Source organism: Marmota monax, unplaced genomic scaffold (assembly GCF_021218885.2).
Source record: "Marmota monax isolate L192 unplaced genomic scaffold, Marmota_monax_Labrador192_F-V1.1 WCK01_AAM20220418_F8-fsc00018, whole genome shotgun sequence".
Classification (NCBI taxonomy): domain Eukaryota; kingdom Metazoa; phylum Chordata; class Mammalia; order Rodentia; family Sciuridae; genus Marmota; species Marmota monax.
The window spans coordinates 21,715,754-21,741,132 of NW_026692201.1; the positions used below are offsets into that span (position 1 = coordinate 21,715,754).

The 25,379-nt window shown below is 32.3% G+C and overlaps 1 protein-coding gene across 1 annotated transcript in view; it reads right to left on the bottom strand.

Annotated features, from left to right (window-relative positions):
- The window catches only part of Skic3 (SKI3 subunit of superkiller complex), a 91,309-nt gene that overhangs the window by 15,652 nt on the left and 50,278 nt on the right, over positions 1-25,379 (bottom strand). Inside the window, exons 31-39 of the mRNA XM_046428693.2 lie at positions 21,107-21,231; positions 20,184-20,307; positions 17,226-17,447; positions 16,295-16,367; positions 13,563-13,616; positions 13,340-13,451; positions 9,620-9,748; positions 4,511-4,632; positions 1,944-2,102 (exon numbers count right to left, since the gene is read on the bottom strand). Coding sequence (XP_046284649.1) covers positions 1,944-2,102; positions 4,511-4,632; positions 9,620-9,748; positions 13,340-13,451; positions 13,563-13,616; positions 16,295-16,367; positions 17,226-17,447; positions 20,184-20,307; positions 21,107-21,231 — 1,120 coding nt within the window. The remainder of the gene's footprint in view (positions 1-1,943; positions 2,103-4,510; positions 4,633-9,619; positions 9,749-13,339; positions 13,452-13,562; positions 13,617-16,294; positions 16,368-17,225; positions 17,448-20,183; positions 20,308-21,106; positions 21,232-25,379) is intronic.

Below are 25,379 nucleotides of genomic sequence, written 5' to 3' on the forward strand. Positions count from 1 at the left end.
GTATCTCTCTCTCTTGTGTGGTTATTTCATGCAGCCCAGTTCATCTGGAGTGATCCTGAGTGTTTAGTCATGAGGAACGAGACAGTAGAGGACAATGAACAAATTAATGCCAATAAATTTGACGTTGAAATGCAATGGAAAAACTCTATGCAACTCACCAATGTTAATGAAACATGACATCTCTATATATAGATGCCTATGTATATTAAAGAAATTTAGCCTATAATTAAGAAATTTCTCATAAACCAAATTCCTGGCCTAAATGGCCTCAATGGTGAATTGTTCTATAAAGAAACAAATAATACTCATGTACAAATGCTTTCACAAAGTAAAAACATAGATACCAATACATAATAATGACCTTATGGAAATGAAAAGTTACAGGTCCACTTCTCTTATGAATATAAGTATGAAAATTCTAAACAAGATATTAGCAAAATGATGGCAGCAATGTATAAAAAGCATAACATCATTATCACATAGGGCTAATTCTAAGAAGCTAAGGTTGCTTAACATTTGGAAATCAATGTAATCCATCACATCAATAGGATTTTTGAAAAGGTCATTCTATCAAATGTCAAAAAAGCATTTAATAAAATTCTATATCATTAAAAAATAAACCTCTCAACAAATTCAGAATAGAGAACTTCTTTAATCTGATTTTAAAAAATCTATAAAAACCTATAGCAAACACCACACTTAATAATGAAATGGTAAATAATTTCTACCCTAAGGTAAGAATAAGATAAGAATATTATCACTACTTTTATTTAATATTGTATTAGAGGTTCTAGACAGTACAATAATGCAAGAAAAAAATCAATGTGTAAATATTGGGAAGAAAAAAGTAAAACATTATTTACAAAACACATTCATTTTGTTTGTACAAAATCCAAAACCATTCCAAAGAATAAGTGAATTTAGCAAGGTACTAGAGTTAATATAGAAAAAAAATCACTGCATTTCTAAATGTGTGGAGCTAACATATAAGAAAAAGCACCTTATAATGAACAAGAAAAACAATAAAAAGTGCAAAAAACCTGTAGGTTATATGTTTTAAATCACTGCAAAGAGAAATATCAAACAATTAAACTGAGGAATATACCACATTCACCAATAGAAAAAAAATCAACAGAGTGTTACTGTGTCAATTCTCCCCAAATTGAGAGGCTGAGGCAAGAGGATTACAAATTCAAAGCCAGCCTCTGCAAAATCAAGGCGCTAAACAACTCAATGAGACCCCGTCTCTAAATAAAATACAAAATAGGGCTGAGAATATGGCTCAGTGTCGAGTGCTCCTGTGTTCAATCCCAAAACAAAACAAAATAAATCTGTACCCAAAAGTCTCTGTTTCTCTGGGGCACAGAAAGAAACAAAAACTGAACTAAATGATTAATGTTTTTGAATATTATTATCAATCAGAAAAAAAAGACATAGTGATTACTGCGTATGTGACTATGGGTAATCAGAGACAGCTGAAAGAGCAAATAATCTGTTGATGTAAGCATCAATCCTTAAAATTTCTATCTCCAAAAGCAGTAAGTACCTATTAACATATTGGATATGGGTTACCTGTAAAGTAGCCAGGGGAAAAACTGCACATATCCTTTCTAAAGACAGAGTTAAGAAAGTACCAATATTATAGAAATATTTAGAACACATCTTTACCTCTCCTGCATCAGCCCCATGTAAAAGATAGTGTCTTTACCATTGTTTGAAGTTGAGAAAATTTATAATCATAATTAAGAAAGTTTTGAAGCATTATAGTAACTTAAATTAGTATTTAAGTCCCTTGGCTTTCTAGTCATAATACTATTTACATCTTGAGATTACCACGTATGTTTAAAAGCAAGACTTAAATAAAAAGAGGGTATATCCCTAACTTGAACTAGTTTCACGAAGCATTTTAATTTAGAACTCATGTAAGAAAGTAGATAACTTACCTGCCAAGCTGGAACAGAAGTTGAGTTGGACATGACTGTTTTTTGAAGTTCCTCAAGTACTGCATCTGGGAGTGGCTTTTGTGACTCCAGGAGTGATTTACACTGAACTTGTCTCAAAAGTAATATAATAGCTGGCTGATCCGGGTTATTTTTTAAATTCTAAAAATTAAACCACAAATAGCAATACATCATGTAGGCTATTAAGTGATGTAAGTACAAGGAAATTAAGCTATGCTCCATGTTGGGGGGAATTTTTCTTAATTTAAAACTTTTCTTATAGAATAATCAATTGCAAAAGCTAAATAAATATGTTGGACACAGTGGTGTACACCTGCAATCCCAGCAACTCAGGAGGCTGAGGCAGGAAAATCACAAGTTCAGCCTCAGCAACTTAAGAGAGACTCTTTCAAAATAAAAAAATAAAAGGGACTGGAAATGTAGCTCAGTGGTAAGGTGCTCCTGCATTCAATTCCCAGTACCAATAAATAAATAAATAAATAAACAAACAAACAAATAAACAAACTAGTTTAGGAATATCAAACCCTGCATTTTTAATGCATTTTTAAAATATCAGAGCTTTACACTTATACATAGTAGTTGGGTTCATCCTGACAAACTCATACATACATGAAAATCACTTTCAGTTCATGATTCCCCTGATTCCCTTCTCTCTGTCCTTCCCATCTCCTTCCCCTACTCTACTAGACTTCCTTTCAGTCATCTCTTAATTTATATTTGATTGGTCAAAACTTATATTTAAATAATCTTTAAGTAACATGATATGCCATTTATTTGAGATTTAATATGTCCTTTCGACTAGGTTTTTCTCAGGAAATATCCTGAAAAATTTAGGTTCTAAATGTAAATAACCTAACTAAGCAAATATAAAATTAAGAGCGAAGGCTATCACCATTCCACTGGAATAAACTATACCATATAAGAAGAGGCAAAATTGTGCTTCTTTCTCAAACTACAATGTCCACTACATTTCTTTCTTTTAGGCACAGACTTCTTAATCATTGGTAGTAAAAGAAATGGCCCCTTTCCATACATTCCTGAGCTATTATTTATACACTAACATATAGAAATAAGAGTTTGAAGGTTCCTAGCACAAAAAAATGATAATATTTGAGGAGATGAGAATATTAGTTATCCTGATTTGGTTATAACTATAACTATATATATATATATATATATTTTATATATATTTTGAATTATAATACAATACTCTGTAAATAAATATAAATATTATGTTAGTTAAGAAAATGCAAACCTGACCCTGAAGGTGAAACATTAACCTACTATTTCCAAAAAAAAAATGAACTGGCCTTCAAGAACATGCTTATCTATTTTTTTATTCATTAGTTCATAGTCAGACATATTTCTAAAATGTATCTGGATTGCTTTCTTCTAAGTAAGAGATGGGAACGATAAAATGCCAAGGAAAGGTTCATACATCATTTTTTTTATAGATCCCTTTTTTTAGTATGTTTTTAGTTGTCAACGGACCTTTATTTTATTTATATGCGGTGATGAGAATTGAACCTAGTGCCTCACACATGCTAGGCAAGCTCTCTATCACTGAGCCACAACCCCAGCCACCATATATCTTTCTTGATTCTATGAGAGCACAAGGCAACTTTTGGTTCATGCTGAATAAACACTCTTGGTGTAACAGCCCGTCTTGAACTTATCTCAGATGGAATTCCTTACATGAAGGAGAAAAATGTAATTACTCTGCTTCTCAGAAGTTTAGCAAGTCCATTCTTCTTTCTCTGTAAAATTTAAAACTATTCTTTCAAAAACCTCATTTCAAAAGACAACACAATATCCCTGGCAAGCATTCATGAAACAATGTTTCCAAGAAAAAACATGTTTAAACCTCTCAACTACTAATTTTTATTTCTGATTTATTAATTCATTCATTCAGTAAATATTTATCAGATCCCTATTATGTGCTAGGCAAAATGCTAAGAATTTACTCACAGAGCCTCCAAGTTGATAGCCCTATAATCCTGACATGTAAAACATTACTTGTGAGGGATTAGTTCCAGTTCCCATTCATCAATTTTCACAGTCATGCTATGTGGCTCAGAACTTGAAAAATGGAAGAAAAATGAAGGGATCCTGAAAAACACAGCATTCTGAAGGGAACAATCAAAAATCAAAGGAAAACAGTGCCTCCTTAATGGTACCCAAAAACTAAAATAAAAAAGGTTTTTTTCAGAGGTGGAGTCCCGAGTCAAATATGAGTTCAAACTGCAACACTATTTTTAGTGTTACTTTCTTACTGTGCTTACTTTCTTTAAGCCTTAATTTTCTCACTTGTAAAAATGTTTATTATATAAATACCTACACACAGGATTATTACAAAACTCAAATACAAAATGCTAAATGCAGAGATTGACTTGTAGCAAGAAATCAATAAATTCTGAATGTTATCATCATAATCACCACCACTATATGCTCTTTAAATAACACATATTCCATTTTTAAAGCTATTTTTAAGTTTAAAAAAAGAGTAAAATAAGAATCCACAATTTCAATGCACAATTATATAATAATACCTTTGTGCAGAGAGCTTCAGCTTCAGATACTCTTCCCGTGTCTATCAGACCAGTGACAGCTTGTGAGAGAGACCACCTTTCAAGAGATTGGTTATAATTTTCAAGAAATTCCTTGCCCTTAACTGTAAACAAAAAATATCACTGTTACTTTCTTCTGTAATTTATAATACATCCTCAAGGGAATAAATAGTTGCAGAAAGTACTATAATCAGACTTATGCATATAAAATTTTTAAAACTTACATATAGTAGTGAAATACCATAGAGTATGCTGACATGAGACAAGTTTTTGAAAGTTTCATGGCACAAGTATTTATGGCTAAATAACTTGAGGCCACATTATTATGATCCAAACAAAAAAAATCACTGTATCCACAGAAACAGGGAATTCACTGAAAATATTTAAAGATTTACTGCAATATAATTAAAGTAAAATAAAGTGCATATATTCAAACTATACCATTTGGAAAGTTCTAACATAATTATATGTTAGTGAACTATTATCGCAATTAAGATAATGAACATACTCAATATTATCAAAAATTTCCTCCTGTCCCTTTTGTAATCATTTATTTCTCCAGATCATCCAATCTCACCTTAACCTTCTCTCTGTCCCCAGGCAACTCCTCATTTATTTTCTGTCACAATACATTTTTTACAAAATGTCACATGAATGAAATCACACAGTATATAGTGTACACTTTGGCATTTTCACAGGTGATAACATGGTAAATTACACTCATTTTCAAATTCAAGAACAAGCCCCACTTGATCATTTGCATGTGCTGTTGGATTTGAATTGTTGAAGTTCTAGTATGAACTTCTCCATCTACATTTGTGAGTAATGTTGTTCTGTAGTTTTCTTGTAATGCCTTTGTCTGGTTTTGGTATTAGAATAATGCCAGCTTCATAGAAAGTATTATAAAGAGTTATCATCTCTTTGATTTTCTGGAAGAATTTGTATGGAATTGATATTGCCTCTTTCTTAAATGCTTAGTAGTATTTTAAGTGAAATCCATCTGGACCTAGAATTTTCTTTGTGAGATTTTCAATGTCCTTAATAGATATACAGCTATTCAATTTATTTATTCTTGAGCAAGCTTTATGTCTTTTAAGGAATTTGTTCACTTCCCCTTAAGTCATCAAATGTCATGGCATAAAGATGCTCGAGGTGCTTATTCACCTTTTTTATTATTCTACTTGTATCTTAACAATTTCTAGATCTTATTCACATTCCTGACATGGGCACTGTCCATCTTCTTTTTCCTGATCCATCTGGCTAAAGGTTTATCAATGTTATTGTGATTTACAAAGAATTCATTTTTTTCATTAATTTTCTGTTTGATTTCAACTCTTTATTTTTTCCTGTTCACTTTGGATTTAATTTCCTATTCTTTTTTCTAGATTTTTAGTTAGTTTGTTTATTTATTTAAATTAGGTATATATGACAGCAGAATGCATTTTGATTCATTGTACACAATTGCAGCACAACTTCTCATTCCTTTCATTGTACATGATGTTGTGTCACACCATACGTGCAATTGTACATGTACCTATGGTAATAATGTCCATCTCATTCCACCATCTTTCCTGCCCCCATACCTCCTTCCCCTTTGCCCAATCAAAGTTCCTCCATTTTTCCCATTCCCCCCTCCATTATGGATCACCATCCACTAGATTTTAAGGTAGAAACTGAGATCACTGGTGTCAAGAAAGTGCTTCTCCTTTTTTTACTATAGACACTTAATGTTAAAATTTTCCATCTGTGTAGTGCTTTGCAATTTTGCATAATTTTGATATGCTTTGTTTATTTTCATTTCAAAATATTCTTCTAATTTCCATTTGACTTGTTCTTGGACCTAGATTATATAGAAATATGTTATTTAGTTTCCAAGTATTTGAGAACTTTCCAGTTTACTTCTAATTTAACTCCAGTTTATTAAGATAGCATACTTTATATAATCTGAACACTTTTAAATTTATTGAGGCCTGTTTCATAGTCCATAATATGATTTATTTGGGTATATGTTCAGTGTGCACTTGAAGGGTACATTTAACTGTCAGAAGAAATAGATCAATAATAAGTGCAATAATAGTAATAATGTCAGTTAGGTCAAGTTAGTTGACAGTGTTTTTCAAGTCTTTAATACCTCTTTACTGATTTTCTGTTTAATTGTTTTCTCAGTTATCAATCCATGAAAAACAATGCTCTTTGTGAGAGGGGAAACAAATAAGATGAGCCCCAGTGGAGCCCAAAAAACTCCCTAAATAGAAGAGATGAACTGGGAAAACCAGGAAAGAGTTCTAGAGCATAGTACTAGGGAGGAGACAGCTGCAAAAAGAGTTCCAGAAATCCACAAAAGGACTCCTCAATTATTTAGCTCACAACTGATCAGCACAACTGTGAGGAAACTACCTGAGGCCAGGAAAAAAAAAAAAAAAAATCAAAAGGAGGAATAAGAATCTTCAGAGTTTACAAAAGACTGGAAATAGTTTGTTAATTAACAAAATACAAATCTCACCCTGAAAGGCAACACATTAAACCACTATCTCCCATAAAGAAAAATTAGAATGAATTGGCATCTTGAAAATACTGAATCTTCTGATCCATTAATATTTTGTGTACTTCATTTCTCTCAGCAGTATTTTGTACTTGCTAGTATATGGGACTTACACATATTTTGTTAATGTTATCTCTACATATTTAATATTTTATATGCTATAAGAATATATTTTTATAAGGAGTATAAGTAGCTTATTTTATATTTTTTTTTAGTTGTAGATGAACACAATATCTTTATTTATTCATTTAATGTGGTGCTGAGGATCGAACCCAGTGCTTCATGCATGTGAGACAACTGCCCCACCACTGAGCCACAACCACAGCCCTAAGTAGCTTATTTTAATGGCAATTTTTGGTTCCTGGTATATAATCATACTATCAATTTTGCTATGTTGAACTTGCATCCTGTAAACTGAGCTTAATTCTTGGCTCTAGTGGCTATTTTTGGTAATTTCCTAAGCTACTTCTATGTACATAATCATATCTGCAAATAAAAACAGCTCTAATTTCAAAGACAAAGAAACTTTCTATGTATACGTATATGGAAGAAGATGCATACACATGCATGTATTTATGTATGTATCTCTGTTTTAGGGTATAATCTATGTGTTTCAGGGAAATAGGAAAATAGGTCATTTTTCCTTCCCAATGACTGAGAAGTTGGTGCCTAGAAGAAAGGTAGGTAGTGAACATCTTTGATAAAAGTTTGAGAAAGAAACACAATTATACTCTTCTTTTTTTATACACATTATGTACTTATTTATTTTTATGTGGTGCTGAGGATTGAACCCAGTGTCTCACACATGCTAGGTAAGCACTCTACCACTAAGCTACAACCCCAGTCCCATACCTCTTTTTATAGTTTGTTCCAATGGAACAGTGATAGTCTTCACTCTTAATTTTATATTTTCTTAGTTCGGTAATTTACATTCAGAACCTAAATTTTTCAGAATATTACTTGAGAAAACCCAAGTCAAAAGGACATGTTAAATCCTAAATAAATGACTTATATACCACAATAATAGCATTGCTTACATTAAAGATTATTTAAATATTGGGTTCGATATTCCCAAGCTCATAAGTCTTTTTGTTTGCTTAGTTTTTGCAGATAATAATTGTTCAAAATAATGATAGTGCTGGGCGTGGTAGTGAATATCTGTAATCCCAATAGTTCAAGGAGCTGAGGTAGCAGGATTATGAGTTCAAAGCCAGCCTCAGCAACTTAGTAAGGTCTTCAGCAACTTAGAGAGACTCTGTCTCAAAATAAAACATGTGGATAAGTGATTAAGCACTCCTGAGTTCAATCCCTGGTACCAAAAAGAAAAAGATAGCAATAATTTCATAAGTTATGTATGCTTAAGTGCATGTGTGTATGGATGCTGATAAATGCTCATGTATAAGCAAAATGAATGACAACAGGGATATAAGGGACAGGAGAGAGAAATTAGGATATTTTATTATATGGTTCTCATGCTACCCATGAAGTGGTACAGTGTTATTTGAAAGTGGTCTTAGATTAGTTTTAAGCATACATTGCAAACTCCAGGGCAATCACTTACAAATATATAAATAAAAAATTAAAGAAGTTTAACTGATAAGCTAAAAATGGGGACAAAATGGAATCACATAAAGTGAAGAATTAAAACTAAAAGGAAAAAAAAAAAAAAAAAACAGTGGAAGACAAGGCCAGGTGTGGTAGCACATACCTGTAAATCCTAGCTACTCAGGAGACTGATGCGGGAGAATTGTAAGTTCAAGGCCAGCCTGAGCAACTTAGTGAGACTTCATCATATTTTTGACTTATACTTTACGTTCACTTTATTAAAATACTTCAATCTTACAATGCCACTAAAGAAGGACCTACTTTTAAAAAATTTGCCCTGGTAGTCCCTAAGAGACAGGCAGTAACATTTACCAAAAAATAACTGATAATCTAAAATTAATTTAGTGAAAAACTACTGTCCCAAGACAAAAAAGTAGGTTATGCTATTATATAAGATGCTAATTATAGATCACTTTTCAATGAACAGATCTGAAGAATTATAAGTGATATTGAGGAGATTAACAGCTACTCTGGCCAATATTCCCAGGAAGAATCAGAGAACACTTTTAGTGCTGGTTTCAGTAAAGACATCCAAGTCACCTGGATCCCCAAACACTGGCTAAGTCTCAAAGCAGGTAAATGCTATACAACAAAGACTCAGCTTCCAGATATAATGGACTTTAAAGCTATTTAGAAAAGTACAGTACACTCATCACATTTCTGTACAGCTAAAACCGTGAATTTTTTTTTTTTTGTAGTTGTTGCTGGACAGAATGCCTTCATTTCATTTGTTTATTTTTATGTGATACTGAGGATCAAACCCAGTACCTCATGCATGCTAGGCAAGTGCTCTGCCACTGAGCTACAGTCCCAGCCTAACAACCATGAATTCTTTAATGAACACATTTTACAACAATATATGCTCAGTTATTTGTGTTCCTGATTTAATCATTTGAGGAGCCTGAATTAAGTCATGTATTTTTAAAATGCTTCTTTAAACTTACTTGAAGCAGAAACAGCAGATAACAGTGCCAAGTATAAATCCATCCTCTTTGGCTGAGTGTTGTTCACTAGAGCCAGCTTATCATCAGCATGACAGGCTGCCATCAGTCCAGCCCAGACAGCAGGGTCGCCTAAATACAGGAAACATAGTTAAAAGGATTGTTAATAACATTATGTTAAAAAGCTATCAAAACTTAGAATAAGAATTCTAAGTAGCACCTCCCCCCAATAAAAATCAACTATATACTCAGAAAAATTCACTTCCTTAAACAAAAACTAAATTGTTTTCAGAAAACAGATTACTACATTGGTGGTACACTCCTGTAATCCCAGTGGCTCAGGAAGCTGAAGCAAGAGGATTACAAATTCAAAGCCAGCTTCAACGACTCAGCGAGACCCCATTTCTAAATAAAATATAAAAAAAGGGCTGGGGATGTGGCTCAGTGGTTAAGTGTCCCTGGGTTCAATCCCTGGTACCAAAAATAAATAAGTAAATAAAGATTTCCTCCCCCGCCCCAGAACATTAGAGGAGGAGAAATATCTTATCATGCTCCTCTTCAAAAGCTGGTCAACTCAGATACCTAGAGTGAAATGTGTGGAAGGGGCAATTTCATTCCCTTTCACTAGACACCAAGGACAAGCTCAGATAGATGCTCCTTTTTATCACTCAGGATAAACAAGATTACACAGATTTTAAGTTCTTTAAAAAAAAAAAAAAAAAAACAGGGAGAGAGAATTTTAATATTTATTTATTTTTTAGTTTTCGGCCAACACAACATCTTTGTTTGTATGTGGTGCTGAGGATCGAACCCGGGCCGCATGCATGCCTGGCGAGCGCGCTACCGCTTGAGCCACATCCCCAGCCCAGATTTTAAGTTCTTAAGAAAAGTATGAGACAAAGCAAAGGCTAACATTTTATCTCTTCTCTACCAAGAAGGCATGACAGACACTCCATCATTACAAATAAGGCATTTATACACTTATGTATCACTTCATTCATCTGATCTTTTCTTCCTTCTCACTTGGACAGCAGCTTCAGGTGAGAGGGGACACCTGATAGTGGGTTGAAGAGGTGATAACAGAAAGAGATTAGATGTATAAACTCTGTTTAAGAAAATTAGTTGTGAAAAGAAACAGTTGGAAGAAGATTTGGAACTTAGGTTTTTTTGTTTGTTTTTTAAATTTGTTTGGTCTTTTACTATTAAAAATCCTACTTTGCAGTTTACTTCATCAGTTAATATTTTTGTCTTGTTACCATTAAAAAACAAAAGGATAATTTTAAAATCTCAGGAGGTGTTAGTTAATAACATAGTCTTTTAACAATACCTTTTAGTTTTCTTTTTATTTTTTTCTATTCCACTAGACCATCCAAAATAAGTCTCCTCTATCAAATGTCTGCACTATATACCTATTTCACTTATAGGTGATCAGTATTATTGCTCATAATACAAAAATCATTAAAAATCTTATGCAAGATTAAAAAAAATTTTCATAAAAAAATTAAATGTATACTTCCATATTACAAAATAATTTCTTCCCAGATAATGGCTATCTTCTTTTAAGTAACAGAAGACATAATCAAACTCCAGAATAAACAAATGAGGACCAGCCCTTAAAATGTACAATGACAACTAATTACTGTAAAATGATCTGAGTTTCAGGGCTGGAGTTTAGGTCTAGCAATGTCACAAATTAATAGTGTGGCAGCCTTCCCTTTGGGACTCATTTTTCTGTAAAACAAGGCAACTGAACTATCCATTGGCTGAAGCGCCCTTAGGTCTAAAATCCTATAATTACATCTGACATAGACTCAATACTGACTTAACTCCTAAGATTAAATCAACAGGCCTTTGGGGGATCTTTGTTTGTTTGTTTGTTTTAAGATTTTTAAAAAATATATATTTTTTAAGTTGTTGATAGACCTTTATTTTATTTATTTACATGTGGTGCTGAGAATAGAATGCAGTGCCTCACTCATGCCAGGTAAGTGCACTACCATTGAGCCCTGGCCCCAGTCCATGGGATCTTAAGGTATTCTATAGTTAATATTTCTGGTTAGGGGATGGACATTAGTGGGGAGCAATTTCTTCTGCCACAATACAGAAGAACTGCCAAATCCATGAACTCTGTTTTAGTTTTATTTTTTGGTGGTGATGGGGATTTTTGACGCACACCAAGCAAACACTCTAGTGCTGAGCGAAATCCCCAGCCCTAGTTCCATGAACTCTTCCACAGATAATCAGTAACCCAAATTCCCTGTGAAATAAAGTGATACTAGAAAAACATATAAACTATAAACCTGAAACTCTTTAAATACAGATTGCTAAAAGTTAAAAATATCTCTTAGTACCATAGAAACATAAATTTAGCAGAAATTGGATCTTCTTCCATTCAATTCTAAACTCATAAAGAGTTATCTTTAAATTCCTGAAAACATTCCTTATGGTAAAATCTGTACTTTGCTTAACTAAAGATCTCAAGAATTAGATATATAGCCACTACACTTAATTACAATTATATTCACTTTCATTGGTCTCCAAAAACAAGTTAAGCATGCTTTACTACTTGGTCCCTGTTTTAAACATCTTACATGATGATTTTGCTTCCTTTGAGTATGTATTTCTCCAGGTAGTATGGAGAAATATCAGAGATCACTAGAAAGGACCTTATCTGGGCAATCACCTTCCTAAAATTTATGTCATTTATATAATCAAAGACTAACAGATCTTCTATCATGTTGGAGACATAATAAGAATTCTTGAGAGTAAGTTCATCTAATATTTACTTGAGAACACCTCTAACAATGAGAAACTTGTCAATATATATCATAGACAAATTCAAATGTTTAGGTCTCTTTTTTCTCTAATCATGTCAAAATGAAAGAAAATATAACATGTATTGGTCTATTTACTTGCTTTATAAAATAATCCCTGAAATATTAAGATATCTTGCATTTTAGTTAGGACCATTACAATTTATTGCAAACACTGAACTTACTTTGTATAATTTGCATCCCAATAGTGCCTGGCCAAACAATAGAATACTGATCTAAAAAATGTTTCAAATGTTCTGAGAGTAAGAAATTGTTTGATGTGATATTTCATATTTAAAATAATATTATGTGTAATTCACCTTATAGACTTACATTGCTATAAATTTCATTCCTCTAAGACATTTTTCAGTAGTGGTAATGGAAATACACAAAAGCAGTCATATGCAATTCCTCATTACCTTTATTGTCAATGGCAATATATGACACAGCTGGTTGGAACTAATAACAGCTAGCTTGGGTAAGGCCATGACCTTGCCATTTCTAACAGTTACCACAAAGACACACACCTGTACATAAAAATAACTAAGCATTATTAAATAATTTAGTGTGTGTATGTGTGTGTGTATATATATACATACATATATATATAAACTTCATTAAATCAGACAGAAAATGGAAGTAAAACTATTTCTTGAAAATTCGTAATTTTGATTTTCAGTTACAAAGTTATAAAGTATCTTTAAACACATATTCCCTTTAAGCCTGTTTTGATAATTAAATCCTCTTAATTATCAGTAACTAAATACGGACAAGCAAATAATATACACTAAAACATTGTCTTAAAATTTCCTTTTATCGTATTTCATGGAAATACAAGTTTTGCTCTTGTAGATCATAAATGCAAGATTGATAGAATCTGAAGTAATTAAATGGATTATAATATATTTACCTGGAGAAAGGAGAGCTGCCTTCTGTATAGTCTTTAGTGCGATATTTTTTTCATCTTCTGCTGAACTGCTTCCCATTGCCAACTGATTTATTGCAGTGTACAGTAATGCCTTCTAGATAAGAGAAAAGAATCAAACTGACCAAAAAGCTATGAAAATTTTTATTTTATTATTTCATCATTAATTAACATGTTAAAAATTTCCATTGTTCTAGCGTAAGCTAACCTTTCCATGATTTGAGTCCAGAATATGAGCCACATTTCCTGCTACAGCACCCCCCTGTAAGAGAAAATACTGATTAGACAAATGCATAAACTTTTATGAAATAGTAAACATTAAAACTGATAAAATCTTTTCATTAAATAATTTGAAAGATTCAATTTTATCTCATTTGCAACTTCTGAATCCCTTAAGTATCAATTTATTATTACTATTTTAAAAGAACAGTTTAATATTTTTATGGGAGAAAACCTTTTATACTGTGATCATTTCAACTCTGCAATTAAAATACTCGTCAAAGGTTCAAAAGTTACATGATTTTACAGTGGCACCAAACAAATGTACACATGTACAAATGTATAATAATATAAGAGACTAACGAAGAAAGAAAGGGAGACAGAAAACAATACAAAGATAAACTAGTATGATTTATGCCACAAAAATACATAGTATTTTAAAAACTCCATAGTCCCTAGTAAAATGAATAACTAAGTCTGAGAGCACCATGAAGCTTACCATTGCTACAATAATCAACTCAATATCCAAAATAATATATATACATATACATATGTGTATATGTACATATATGCAGCATCATGAAAGTATTCATAAGGTCAATTTGAAATCTATAATTTTAAAAATTCAACATTTTACTTTTAGAAAAGAAAGTGAATTATAAGAATGGTTTCATTTTATATCAGATATATACTGTACCTTTCATATCAGAAGTGTATCAGACTCTGTACATTAAAAATGCTTAAAACATAAGCTTTAAAATATTTTGAAATAAAACAAAAGATGAATTAAAAAGAAAAAAGTCAACACAGTACAATAGGAGAAGGATTTGGGAATTAAAGCTTGAATTAAATCCTGTCACAACAACTACTAACTGTGATTTTGCACAAGTCACTTACCGTCTATATCTCATATAAGTTTCCTATTCTATAAAGTGGACAATAATTGCATTTACTTCATATAATTGTTGAAATTATATGACAATATATTAAAAAGCTTAGTCACAGTAGCTGACAGATAATGAGTACTTCATTCCAGGGTCTAATAATGATGATCTTTTGGGTTCTATGAACCTATACATCTATCAAAAATTACTAAAACTATGGGATAAAATCTTGCTACTAAAACTATGATCTGCATATCAGCAGCATTAACATTCCCTGGGAGGTTGTTAGAAATGCAGAATATAGGGCCCTACTCAAAACTACTAAATTAGAATCTGTACTTTAATGAAATTACTAGGTGATTTTATTGCATATCAAAGTTTGAGAAGTACTAGGATAAAATATTTTTAAAACATATTTCTTAAAGGCATTGAATAACTGTCAAGACATTAAGGACTTGGGCCAAAACTGAAAAAGAGAAAACTGGAATTTAGAGATTCAAGTGAATCAAATAGAAACAAAACATCTAGCTCTGGATCCAACAATATTATACAAGAAGGAAAACCTTAAGTTTCCTTCTCAGAGAAGAAAGGAAAAAGGAAAGATTACATTTTGCCATTTTTTCCCTATTTCCAATGTTCAAACTGATTTTGTTACTTTTAAAAGTAATAACCACAAACTTTTGGGTCTAATTTGGGTTTATTTTATCCCTGATAACTGCCATTTTCAGACTGTAACAAATTTTAATTGTCACCTTGAAGGACATGAGTCCTAGTGGAACAGAAGTTAAAGCCTAGGGCTCAAACAAGGAAGGTGGTACATAAGGAGAAGAGAAAAGGATCTATAATAGAATAGCTGGGACTCAAAGGTATAAATTAGAGATAAAGTCTCAAATGACTTTGTAATCCAGATACAAAGTACCCTGGCTGGTCTAGAAACCTCAGGCTCTACATTGGTAGAGCCACCAAACACCTGATAAAGCAGGTACAGATTCTTTCTATAGAAAGGTACCTTGATCTTAGGCCTCAAATTATTCCTAGAAATAATTTTTAAGTATACATAACCAGGTAAACAAAGAAACAAGGCCACCATGAATAAAAACCAGTGGGAACAAACAACAAAAACAGATCCACAAAGACTTCAGATATTGGAATTACTAGACATGATAAAGTGTTCAAAACATATTTGCTATTACTATTATGTTTAGCTAGGTGAACTACAAAGGGACATATTAACTATAGAAATTAAAAGAATATAGACACTTGAAAATATCTGGCTATTGTGAGTGAGCTAAAACACAACATGTAATCCTTTATAGGGTATCAAAATTTTTGTTTATATTTATATTTCTGGACATTAACAGAGTTCAAATTCCCATTATCTAGTCTTTAAGAAATTTTTGAAGGGCTGTGGAGGTGCCCCAGTGGTACAGTGCTTACTTGGCATGCATGAGAGTTCAATCCTCAGCAAAACACACATACACACACACACACACAAAGTAGTTTTAAAATAAAATTATCTTTTGGAATCTAAAACCACAATAGCTAATGTTTATTATATTTTGAACATTACTTTAACATATAGGCATTAACACAATACATATGTGTTCAAAAAAGACCTCCTACTTCTTTGTAGCTTCCAAAACACCCTAAATGGTACAACAGTACAAGGAGAAAACTCAGTCTAGGACTTGTATGAATAATGGAACATTTTGTTAAATGACAAAACTCCCTTCACTGTATTTATTATATTTCAGAAAAATAATGCTATACATTATAATTATGTTTACAATATCATAAGTTAATTTATGTTTTTTCCAGAATTCAGAACACTACTCACCTTTGCATTTCGTTGAGCACACTGAGCAACAACTCGGGATAATAGAGACCAAAGAGCAGGATCAGCTGGGTTACTACAGAGATCATCAAAAGTAATGCCCTTAGAAATGGGAGTTACTTTAATCAAAAAAACTACAACCAACCAACATATTACTAAGTTTAAAACCTTTCTGACACCTAGGACAAGGTCATATGAATTATCCTTGTATGACTGGAAATGCCTTAAATTTTAGAAAACAAATTTCACATCTTCTATAAGCATTAAGAGTTCTTACAAAAATACAAAGAAAAAATCAGCAACAGGAGGATCCCAAAACCACAAAACAAGTAAAAAAAATTAAGAAAATGTAATTGTGTTCAAAGAAATGCATTTTACAAGATTAAGGAAATGTATTATGTTCAAAGAAAACACAAAGAGATAAAAAGAATTATAAGAGGATGTACTCTAATCAAAATGACACCATAAGAAGTAAGTTTCATATTAAAATAATTTAAGTTTCTGAAAATATAATTAGCAAAGATTATTAATAATTAACTATTGAAGAAAAAGAAATGACAGACATAACATTCTGAAAATAAAATAACCACTACTGATAATGATAGCTTTCTACTGTCCAAATTTTGAAGACATTAATGAATATTTAAGTGGCCCCAAGTTCCTAAAGCCATCAACCTGTCCTGTATTAGATAATGGACTGAAAATACTACAAACTGCAGGAAATAAGAGCTTTTACATCAAAACAAGTTTTGGGCTTTTACCCAAGTAAAAGCCAAATTTATCAACTAAATTAAAAAGATCCTTATAGAAAAATAACTGGCAAAGTCAGTTGCCTGGTCCTATGTATAATTTCAAGGAGCCAGAGTCTGGTTTCCAATATAAACATGGTTACCTCATCTTACTGAAGACCAAGTGACAAACATAACCACATTACCTGTGAACAGCTTTAGACGCTTGCCGTTGCACTGCCACACTGCGGCCTTGGAGTGCATAAATAGCTGAAGTAAGAAGGCACCTGTGATAATCACTGTCTTTGTGTTTGATATGCTTCAGTAATTCATTAAGTGCTGCTTTAGACAGTGTAGCATCCTGCATTACCAATCCTAGAGCACACAGGGTTTGAAGGCTTTCTATGGTTGGTTCCTTTAAAATAGAGCTGTAAACACAGTTTTATAACTGCTTGTTAGCTATCAGTATAGTAGTTTTATCTATATTAGTAAAAGACGCTTAATACAAAAAGAAATTTACTTAAAGATTCATCAAATAAGCCAGTTTTAACAGTAATATAAGAAACCTTTCTTGGCTTTTATAGATAGCAATTTCTCTGACTGATAAAAAGTGGTAATGGCTTTTCATAGACCTATAATAGCCAAATTTCTTCTCTGGTCATTCTATCCATTCTTTAGAAGCAAATGTAAATCAGCTTCTTTGGGTCTCAGTTCTAGTTAAATAATTAGAACAAATTTGCTAAAATGTTCAGTTTCAATAAGATCCTGGAAGGCATGAATAGTTAAAAAAAAGAAGAATCTGTTTAATATAAGATCTGATTTTTATCATTCTGACAGAACTCTTGTCCTATTTGCTTGGTGATACTGAAAGCAGCACTTTACATAATAAGTACAATGTAGCTACACCCAGTAGGCTTCAAATAAACATTTTTATAATTTAAGGAGAATTTAAATATCGTGAATGTAAAACATACAATAAAAAATATAGATTTTTTTTCCTTTTTCACCTGTAAAATGTGAGGCTTATTTAGCCTTAAAGAAGAAAAAGTAAATAATTTTTAAGAATATTAATTTAAATGAAGAATTCTTAGCTCTCCACAAACTAAATGATACTTTTAAATAATTAATATGAATTGTGTACTGTAATAAAATGAAGAAGCTTTCAAAAACGTTTTAAACAAAGTTCACTAAAATATAACAAAAGCATTTATACTAGCCTTTGAACCATTTGTTGGAAGGGGGAATTAATTCTTTTGCACTTAATTTTGATCATTGGGTATAAAATCATGAATTTTCGTAAGCAGCTCTGGAGTAAGTAGCTTACTTAAAATACCTACAGTAACCCTTCACAATAAAGAATTTTAAAAGGTAGAAGTAAAAATGTGGAGTATGATGTCAGTGTCATTTCTATCACTATAAATATATACTGCCATTTGGTACAACAAAGAAAGCATAAAAGTATATAGCAATATATAAGTTTTAATCTTAATAACAAAAGAAATTCCAATTTGTGCCTTCGCTCAAAAGGAATAAAACCTATCTACTCTAATATTAATATGTAAATCTAAATCATTACAAAAATGAATACATTCCAGTAACAAGCAAACATGTACTGAAATGCTCAGTACCTGCATGTTGCCTTTTACCATGTTCCAGGGATTAACATGTGTTTATTCAATACTGTAAAGTCTATGAAATTGACAATTAGATTTTTTCCCCCTTATATGATGAATTTACTCCTACTCTCCCCATATAAGCATCTAGGATACTGCTCAGTTTTCAACATACGAATGGCAAACAAAACCAATAAATCTTATCTCTTCATAGAAAGTCAAAGAATGCCAAGAAGGTGGGAACTGGAGCAGTCAGTAGTGCTACTTGGATGATGACATAAAGAATCAAATAGAAACAAAACATCTAGCTCTGGATCCAACAATATAATACAAGAAGGAAAACCTTAAGTTTCCTTCTCATAGAAGAAAGAAAAAAGGAAAGATTACATTTTGCTACTTTTTTCTCTATTTCCAATGTTCAAACTGATTTTGTTACTTTTAAAAGTAATAACCATAAACTTTTGGGTCTAATTTGGGTTTATTTTATCCCTGATAACTGCCAATATTCATTAGCAACTGTGAGTGTTACCACAAATTCATGTACATTACAAGGATGTATCCATGTAAACTATCTGGATTATAGCTTAAATTGATTAGTTTTCTCAAAAAAGCAAAGAAGAACAGAAAGAATTTCTTACTTATTATACAAGGGAATGACTTTAATTAGGCAGGATTAGATAAAAGTATTGCAATGAATAACTAAGTTAAAAGCTGATCTACAGAAGTGGCTCTCAACTACTACCATCTAATCATTTCCCTTCCCCCTCTTTTGAGGGGAACAGTTATGGAGGCAATTTTTTTGATTGTCATAATGAACGAGGAATGATATTAGCATTTAATGAATGGGAGGCAGAGATGTAAGTATTCTGCAGGGGAGGGAAACTTGCGTGCTATTACGATATGTATCAGTCAAAATGCCAATAAAGTAGTCAATGACAACCAATGTCCAAGGACATATATTGATCACCTCCTGCTCTGTAAGAAATTTAGGCCAATTTAAAAAAAAAAAAAAAAAAAAACTCAAAAAGTCAAAAAATATTACATAAATAACCAGAGGTATCAGAGCTATTATCTTATAAACTTGACCCAAAAACATAAGAATAGTTACAAGTTCCATTGGCATAATTGTTTTTTAAAGACTCACTTTCAAAAGAACTTTTTTTTCAGGTTAACTTTAAAAGGAAGGAAGGGAGGAAAAAAAGTCTCATTGGGGATCCAAGAGTTCAAAAAGTAAAGAGTTACAATTGCCTTCATTACAAGTTTAAGCTCCTACTACATTAGTTATGTAATCAATTACTCTTAAAAACGAATAAAATAACATCATCATCATCATCATCAGAAAAAACATACACAGAGCAGAGGATGATTTTGAAAGATCGGGAATCCAGATCTGAGAATTAAACCATGACATCTAGCTCCACCTGTGATTGTCAATTCAGAACAACCTGAAAGTTCCTGAAACACTTAGAACTTCATTTTACATTGCTCCAAATCTTAACCTAAATATTTAAGTATCAGGTCATGTTAAGTGTTGATGTCATCTATACATACCATTTGAATAGCAGTGACTTGGCTATATCCATTTTTCCTTGTTTATATTCTGTTATTGCCAGAGCTGTCAAGATATGGGCTTTGTCTTGCTCTGATTCAGCAACAGACAAGGCTCTTTCATATGCTGTCACAGAGAATTAGAAACAAACAAAATATTAAAACAACTTTGACTAACAATCCCATTTTTCAAAAAGACCTAACTAAAATCATATCTTATTGTTCCCTTGTTTTAAAGTAGACAGAATAAAAAACTTATAATAATCCACCTTGGTTTAGCATTTCCAAGGTGAGTCGGTGGTATGATTGGGATTATTCTGTGATAAGCCCCACCTTCTAGTACCATCTAGTATCTAAATGGTAGAATCTATGGAGAGGTCTGAGTCACTATCTCTAAGAGCCACCTTTAAAAGCCAGAAGTGGAGGCTTGTAGCCAATGAAATGTCATCAAAGTTTCCAGTACAGACCACCACCGCCATTAAGCAGAGGATATTTAAATGAGCTACACACATGTAGGTGGGGCCCATATATTTAAAAATTTATCAGTTAATATTTTTGGAGAAACCAGTATCTACTATACCAACTGATATTCATGTATCAGAAATTTTCACTTAAGCAGCATAGAATAGTAAACACCTACTTTCAAATACTAACTCACATGTCTACCATAAATAATCTTGGCCCTTAGTTCCCTCATATGTAGAATACTCAGCTCATTGCTGAGTATTACTAAAGGACTAGTCACCATCATAACATACTACATGAGGTAATATGTAAAAAGTGACCATTATGATTCCTGACTCCTAGTCAGATTTTAATAAATACTACAACCCTCACCCCCATCTCAAGATAACATCTTTCTGTATATAATAAGCTCATTATGAGTAAACTCTGGAAAAGAAACATCCTTTAAGCAACAGCCTTACCTTTGCTGCTCTCTTTATATAGCCCCTTCATAAATAAAGCCAATGCAAAGCCTATGAGGTCTTCTAACTCCTCGAGAGGTATTGACTTAAAAGCCTGGATAGATTTGTCGTATTCACCAATGGAACTAAGAAACAAATACAATTTATTTTTAATATAAAAGAAAATTTTGGCTTGCAGCATCAAAATAGAGAGTTATCTACACTACTACTTTTAATAACTTTACCTGCAGTTCCATTTTTATAGTGGCAATTCAGTAAAATATAATCTACTTGTGTTAAAGATGCAGAAAAGACTGAAAACAGAAGGCATATCACAAACAGAATGTACTAAGGGGATTTTAACTTCAATACATTGTTTTTTAAAAATTACATGTGAAAAAGAATTGTCTCTAACAAACTTTAATTAAAATCCCAAGTTATAAGAATAATTTCAGGTTGACTTTTATACAGAATTCTAATTTTTTAATTACTAATTTTTATTTTTATTATGATTTGTTACATATGACAGCAGTATGCACTACAATTCATATTATACATATAAAGCACAATTTTTCTTATCTCTGGTTGTACACAAAGTAGAGTCACACAATTTGTGTCTTCATACATGTACTTATGGTAAGATATCCATTTCACAGAATTCTAATTTTTTAAGCTTAATACATTAGTTAAATAGCATCCTATGATTATTATATCTCAGACAAGCTTAATAAGTCATAAGTCAGAATCAAACCCAATCTTGGTGTAAACTATTTATCTGCAAATAAATTTCTTTTGGAGGGCACAGAGAAACATTAAAATTCTACAGATAATACTATTCATTATCTTTTTGTGTTTAATAGAGAGAAAAGTATAAATTGTTAATATATGGTACTAAAGTACAATGCTTACTAATAACAGCAAAGTAACGGTTTTGCTTACTTAAAAAAGAAGAGAACTTACTTACATAAGCTCCACTGCCACCATCTGAATAGAAACAACATCTCCGAGATTTTTATTTCTGGTCAAACACCATAATCCAAATCTATTTTTATTTATTGTGTTACTGGAAATCTTTTTATAAAATTTTTCCTCTTGAAGGATATGAGTAGGAGCTAAAAACATGGGCAACCTTTGCTTCTAATATTAGTTTTTAAAAAGCCAATGAATTTGTAAAACCAATAAACTCAAATTTGGTTAAGTATTTTGATAAAGGAAAGATGGTTAACTCAGATTATATATGAATACATTCATATATATTAAAAGTATTTCTTTAAATGAATAGTCTTTTTAAAAATGTGATTACTTTTGTAGAGAGAAAAAAAATTAAGCTAGGAGTGGTGGAGCCTATAATCTCAGTGACCCCAGAGGACAAAGCAGGAGGATCACAAGTTCTAGACCCTCCTCAGCAACTTTGCAAGGCTCTAAGCAACTTAGCAAGATCCTGTCTCAAAATTTAAAAAATAAAATAAAAAAAGATGACTTAGTGATTAAGCACCTCTGGGTTCAATCCCTGGTACCAAAATTTTTTTTTTTAATTTTTCAAAAGAAATTAGAAAAGGCCATACAGGGTTTCAGTTTCATAACTTTATAACCTGAAGCAAACTGACAGAATTTTAAGATGTTACAACTAGTGGTAACTATTCATTAATTGATTCTCTCTAGTTTATTACTAAACAATGCTTGCCTATTCAACATATCATAATAAAACCACATTTAAAAGAAAACAGATGTCCTATTTTCAATGGGAGATATAAATTTTCTTCTAAGATATTTCCATTACATTAAATATCAAAACTAAAAAGAACAAACACTTTATTCCATGTAATTTTTTACAATATCCATCCTCTGCTTGAACAAAATCTTGGATAGAGTTCTACCACTGCTTAAATGTTAACAGTTAAAAGAACTGAAAGGACAAACAATCAGAAGATTAAAATTTTCCTGTTTGTGGATATGATTCAGTTACACAGTAATAAAGGAAAGGACACGGCTGCCTCAAGTCTCTATTATGTAGCTCCTTTATGTATGTCTCTATTATTTAGCTACTTTAAACTGGATTGCTCAATTTTGGAGCAGTTACTAACTTGAAACATACCTCCTTGAGGCATAAACTTTCCCCTAACAATATTTCTATTCTCTGGGCATTGTTCTATAACTGGTTTTTAATCTTGTTTTTTCTTTTTTTTAATTAATTTTTTTATTTGTATGACAACGAAATGCATTACAATTCTTATTACACATATAGAAAACAATTTTTCATCTCTGTGGTTGTATACAAAGTATATTTACACCAATTTATGTCTTCATACATGTACTTTGGATAATAATGTCCATCACATTCCTCTATCATTTGTAACCCCATGCCCCCTTCCTTCCCCTCCCACCTCTTTGCCCTATCTAGAGTTCATCTATTCCTCCCATGCTCTCCCTCCCACTATGAATCAGCCTCCTTATATCAGAGAAAACATTTGGCATTTGTTTTTTTGAGACTGGCTAACTTCACTTAACATTATCTTCTCTAACTCCATCCATTTACCTGCAAATGCCATGATTTTATTCTCGTTTACTGCTGAATAATATTTCGTGTGTGTGTGTGTGTGTGTGTGTATATATATATATCACTTTTTTTATCCATTCACCTACTGAAGGGCATTTAGGTTGGTTCCACAGTTTACCTATTGTGAATTGTGCTGCTATAAACATTGATGTGGCTGTGTCCCTGTAGTATGCTGTTTTTAAGTCCTTTGGGTATAGACCGAAGAGAGGGATAGCTGGGTCAAATGGTGGTTCCATTCCCAGTTTTCCAAGAAATCTCCATACTGCATTCCATATTGGCTGCACCATTTTGTAGTCCCACCAGCAGAGTATGAGTGTAGCTTTTTCCCCACATCCTTGCCAACACTTATTGTTGTTTATCTTCATAATAGCTGCCATTCTGACTGGAGTGAGATGAAATCTCACTTGATTTGCATTTCTCTAATTGCTAGCAATGATGAACATTTTTTCATGTATTTGTTGATCGATTGTACATCATCTTCTGAGAGGTGTCTATTCAAGTTGTAGGCCTATTTACTGATTGGGTTATTTGGTGCTTAGAATTGAGTGCTTTATATACTCTGGAGACTAGTGCTCTATCTGATGTGTGAGGGGTAAAGATTTGATCCCAAGATGTAGGCTCTCTATTCACTCCATAGCTTGTCTATTTTGCTGAGAAGAAACTTTTTAGTTTGAATCCATCCCATTTATTGACTCTTGATTTTAAGTCTTTGCTAAAGGAGTCTTTTTTCCTTTCCTTTTCTTTTTTTATTTATATATGACAGCAGAATGCATTACAATTCTTATTATATATAGAGAGAACGATTTTCCATATCTCTGGTTGTATACACAGTATAGTCACACTAATTCGTGTCTTCATACCTGTACTTCAGATAATAATGATCATCACACTCCAGCATCATTAATCACCCCATGCCCTGCTCCCTTCCCCTCCAACTCCTCTGCCTTATCTAGAGTGTCTATTCTTCCCATGCTCCCTTCTCCTTATCCCACTATGAATCAGCCTCCTTATATTAAAGAAAACATTCAGCATTTGGTTTTTTGGGATTGGCTAACTTCACTTAACATTATCTTCTCTAACTCCATCCATTTACCTGCAAATGCCATGATTTTATTCTCTTTTATTGCTGAGTAATATTCCATTGTGTATGTATGCCACATTTTTTTATCCATTCATTTATTGAAGGGCATCTAGGTTGATTCCACAGTTTATCTACTGTGAATTGTGCTGCTATAAACATTGATGTGCCTGTGTCCCTGTAGTATGCTGTTCTTAAGTCCTTTGGGTATAGACGGAGGAAAGGGATACCTGGGTCAAATGGTGGTTCCATTCCCAATTTTCCAAGGAATCTCCATACTGTTTTCCATATTGGCTGCACCAATTTGCAGTCCCACCAGCAGTGTATGAGTATACCTTTTTCTCCACATCCTCGCCAACACTTATTGTTTGTCTTCATAACAGCTGCCACTCTACTTTGACTGGAGTGAGATGGAATCTTAGAGTGGTTTTGATTTGCATTTCTCTAATCGCTAGTGTTGATGAACATTTTTTCATGTTGATTGATTGTAATATCATTTGTTGATTGATTGTACATCATCTTCTGAGAAGTGTCTCTTCAGGTCCTTGGCCCATTTACAGACTGGGTTATTTGGAGTTTTTTGGTGCTTAGCTTTCTGAGTTCTTTATATACCCTAGTGATTAGTGCTCTATCTGATGTGTGAGGGGTAAAGATTTGCT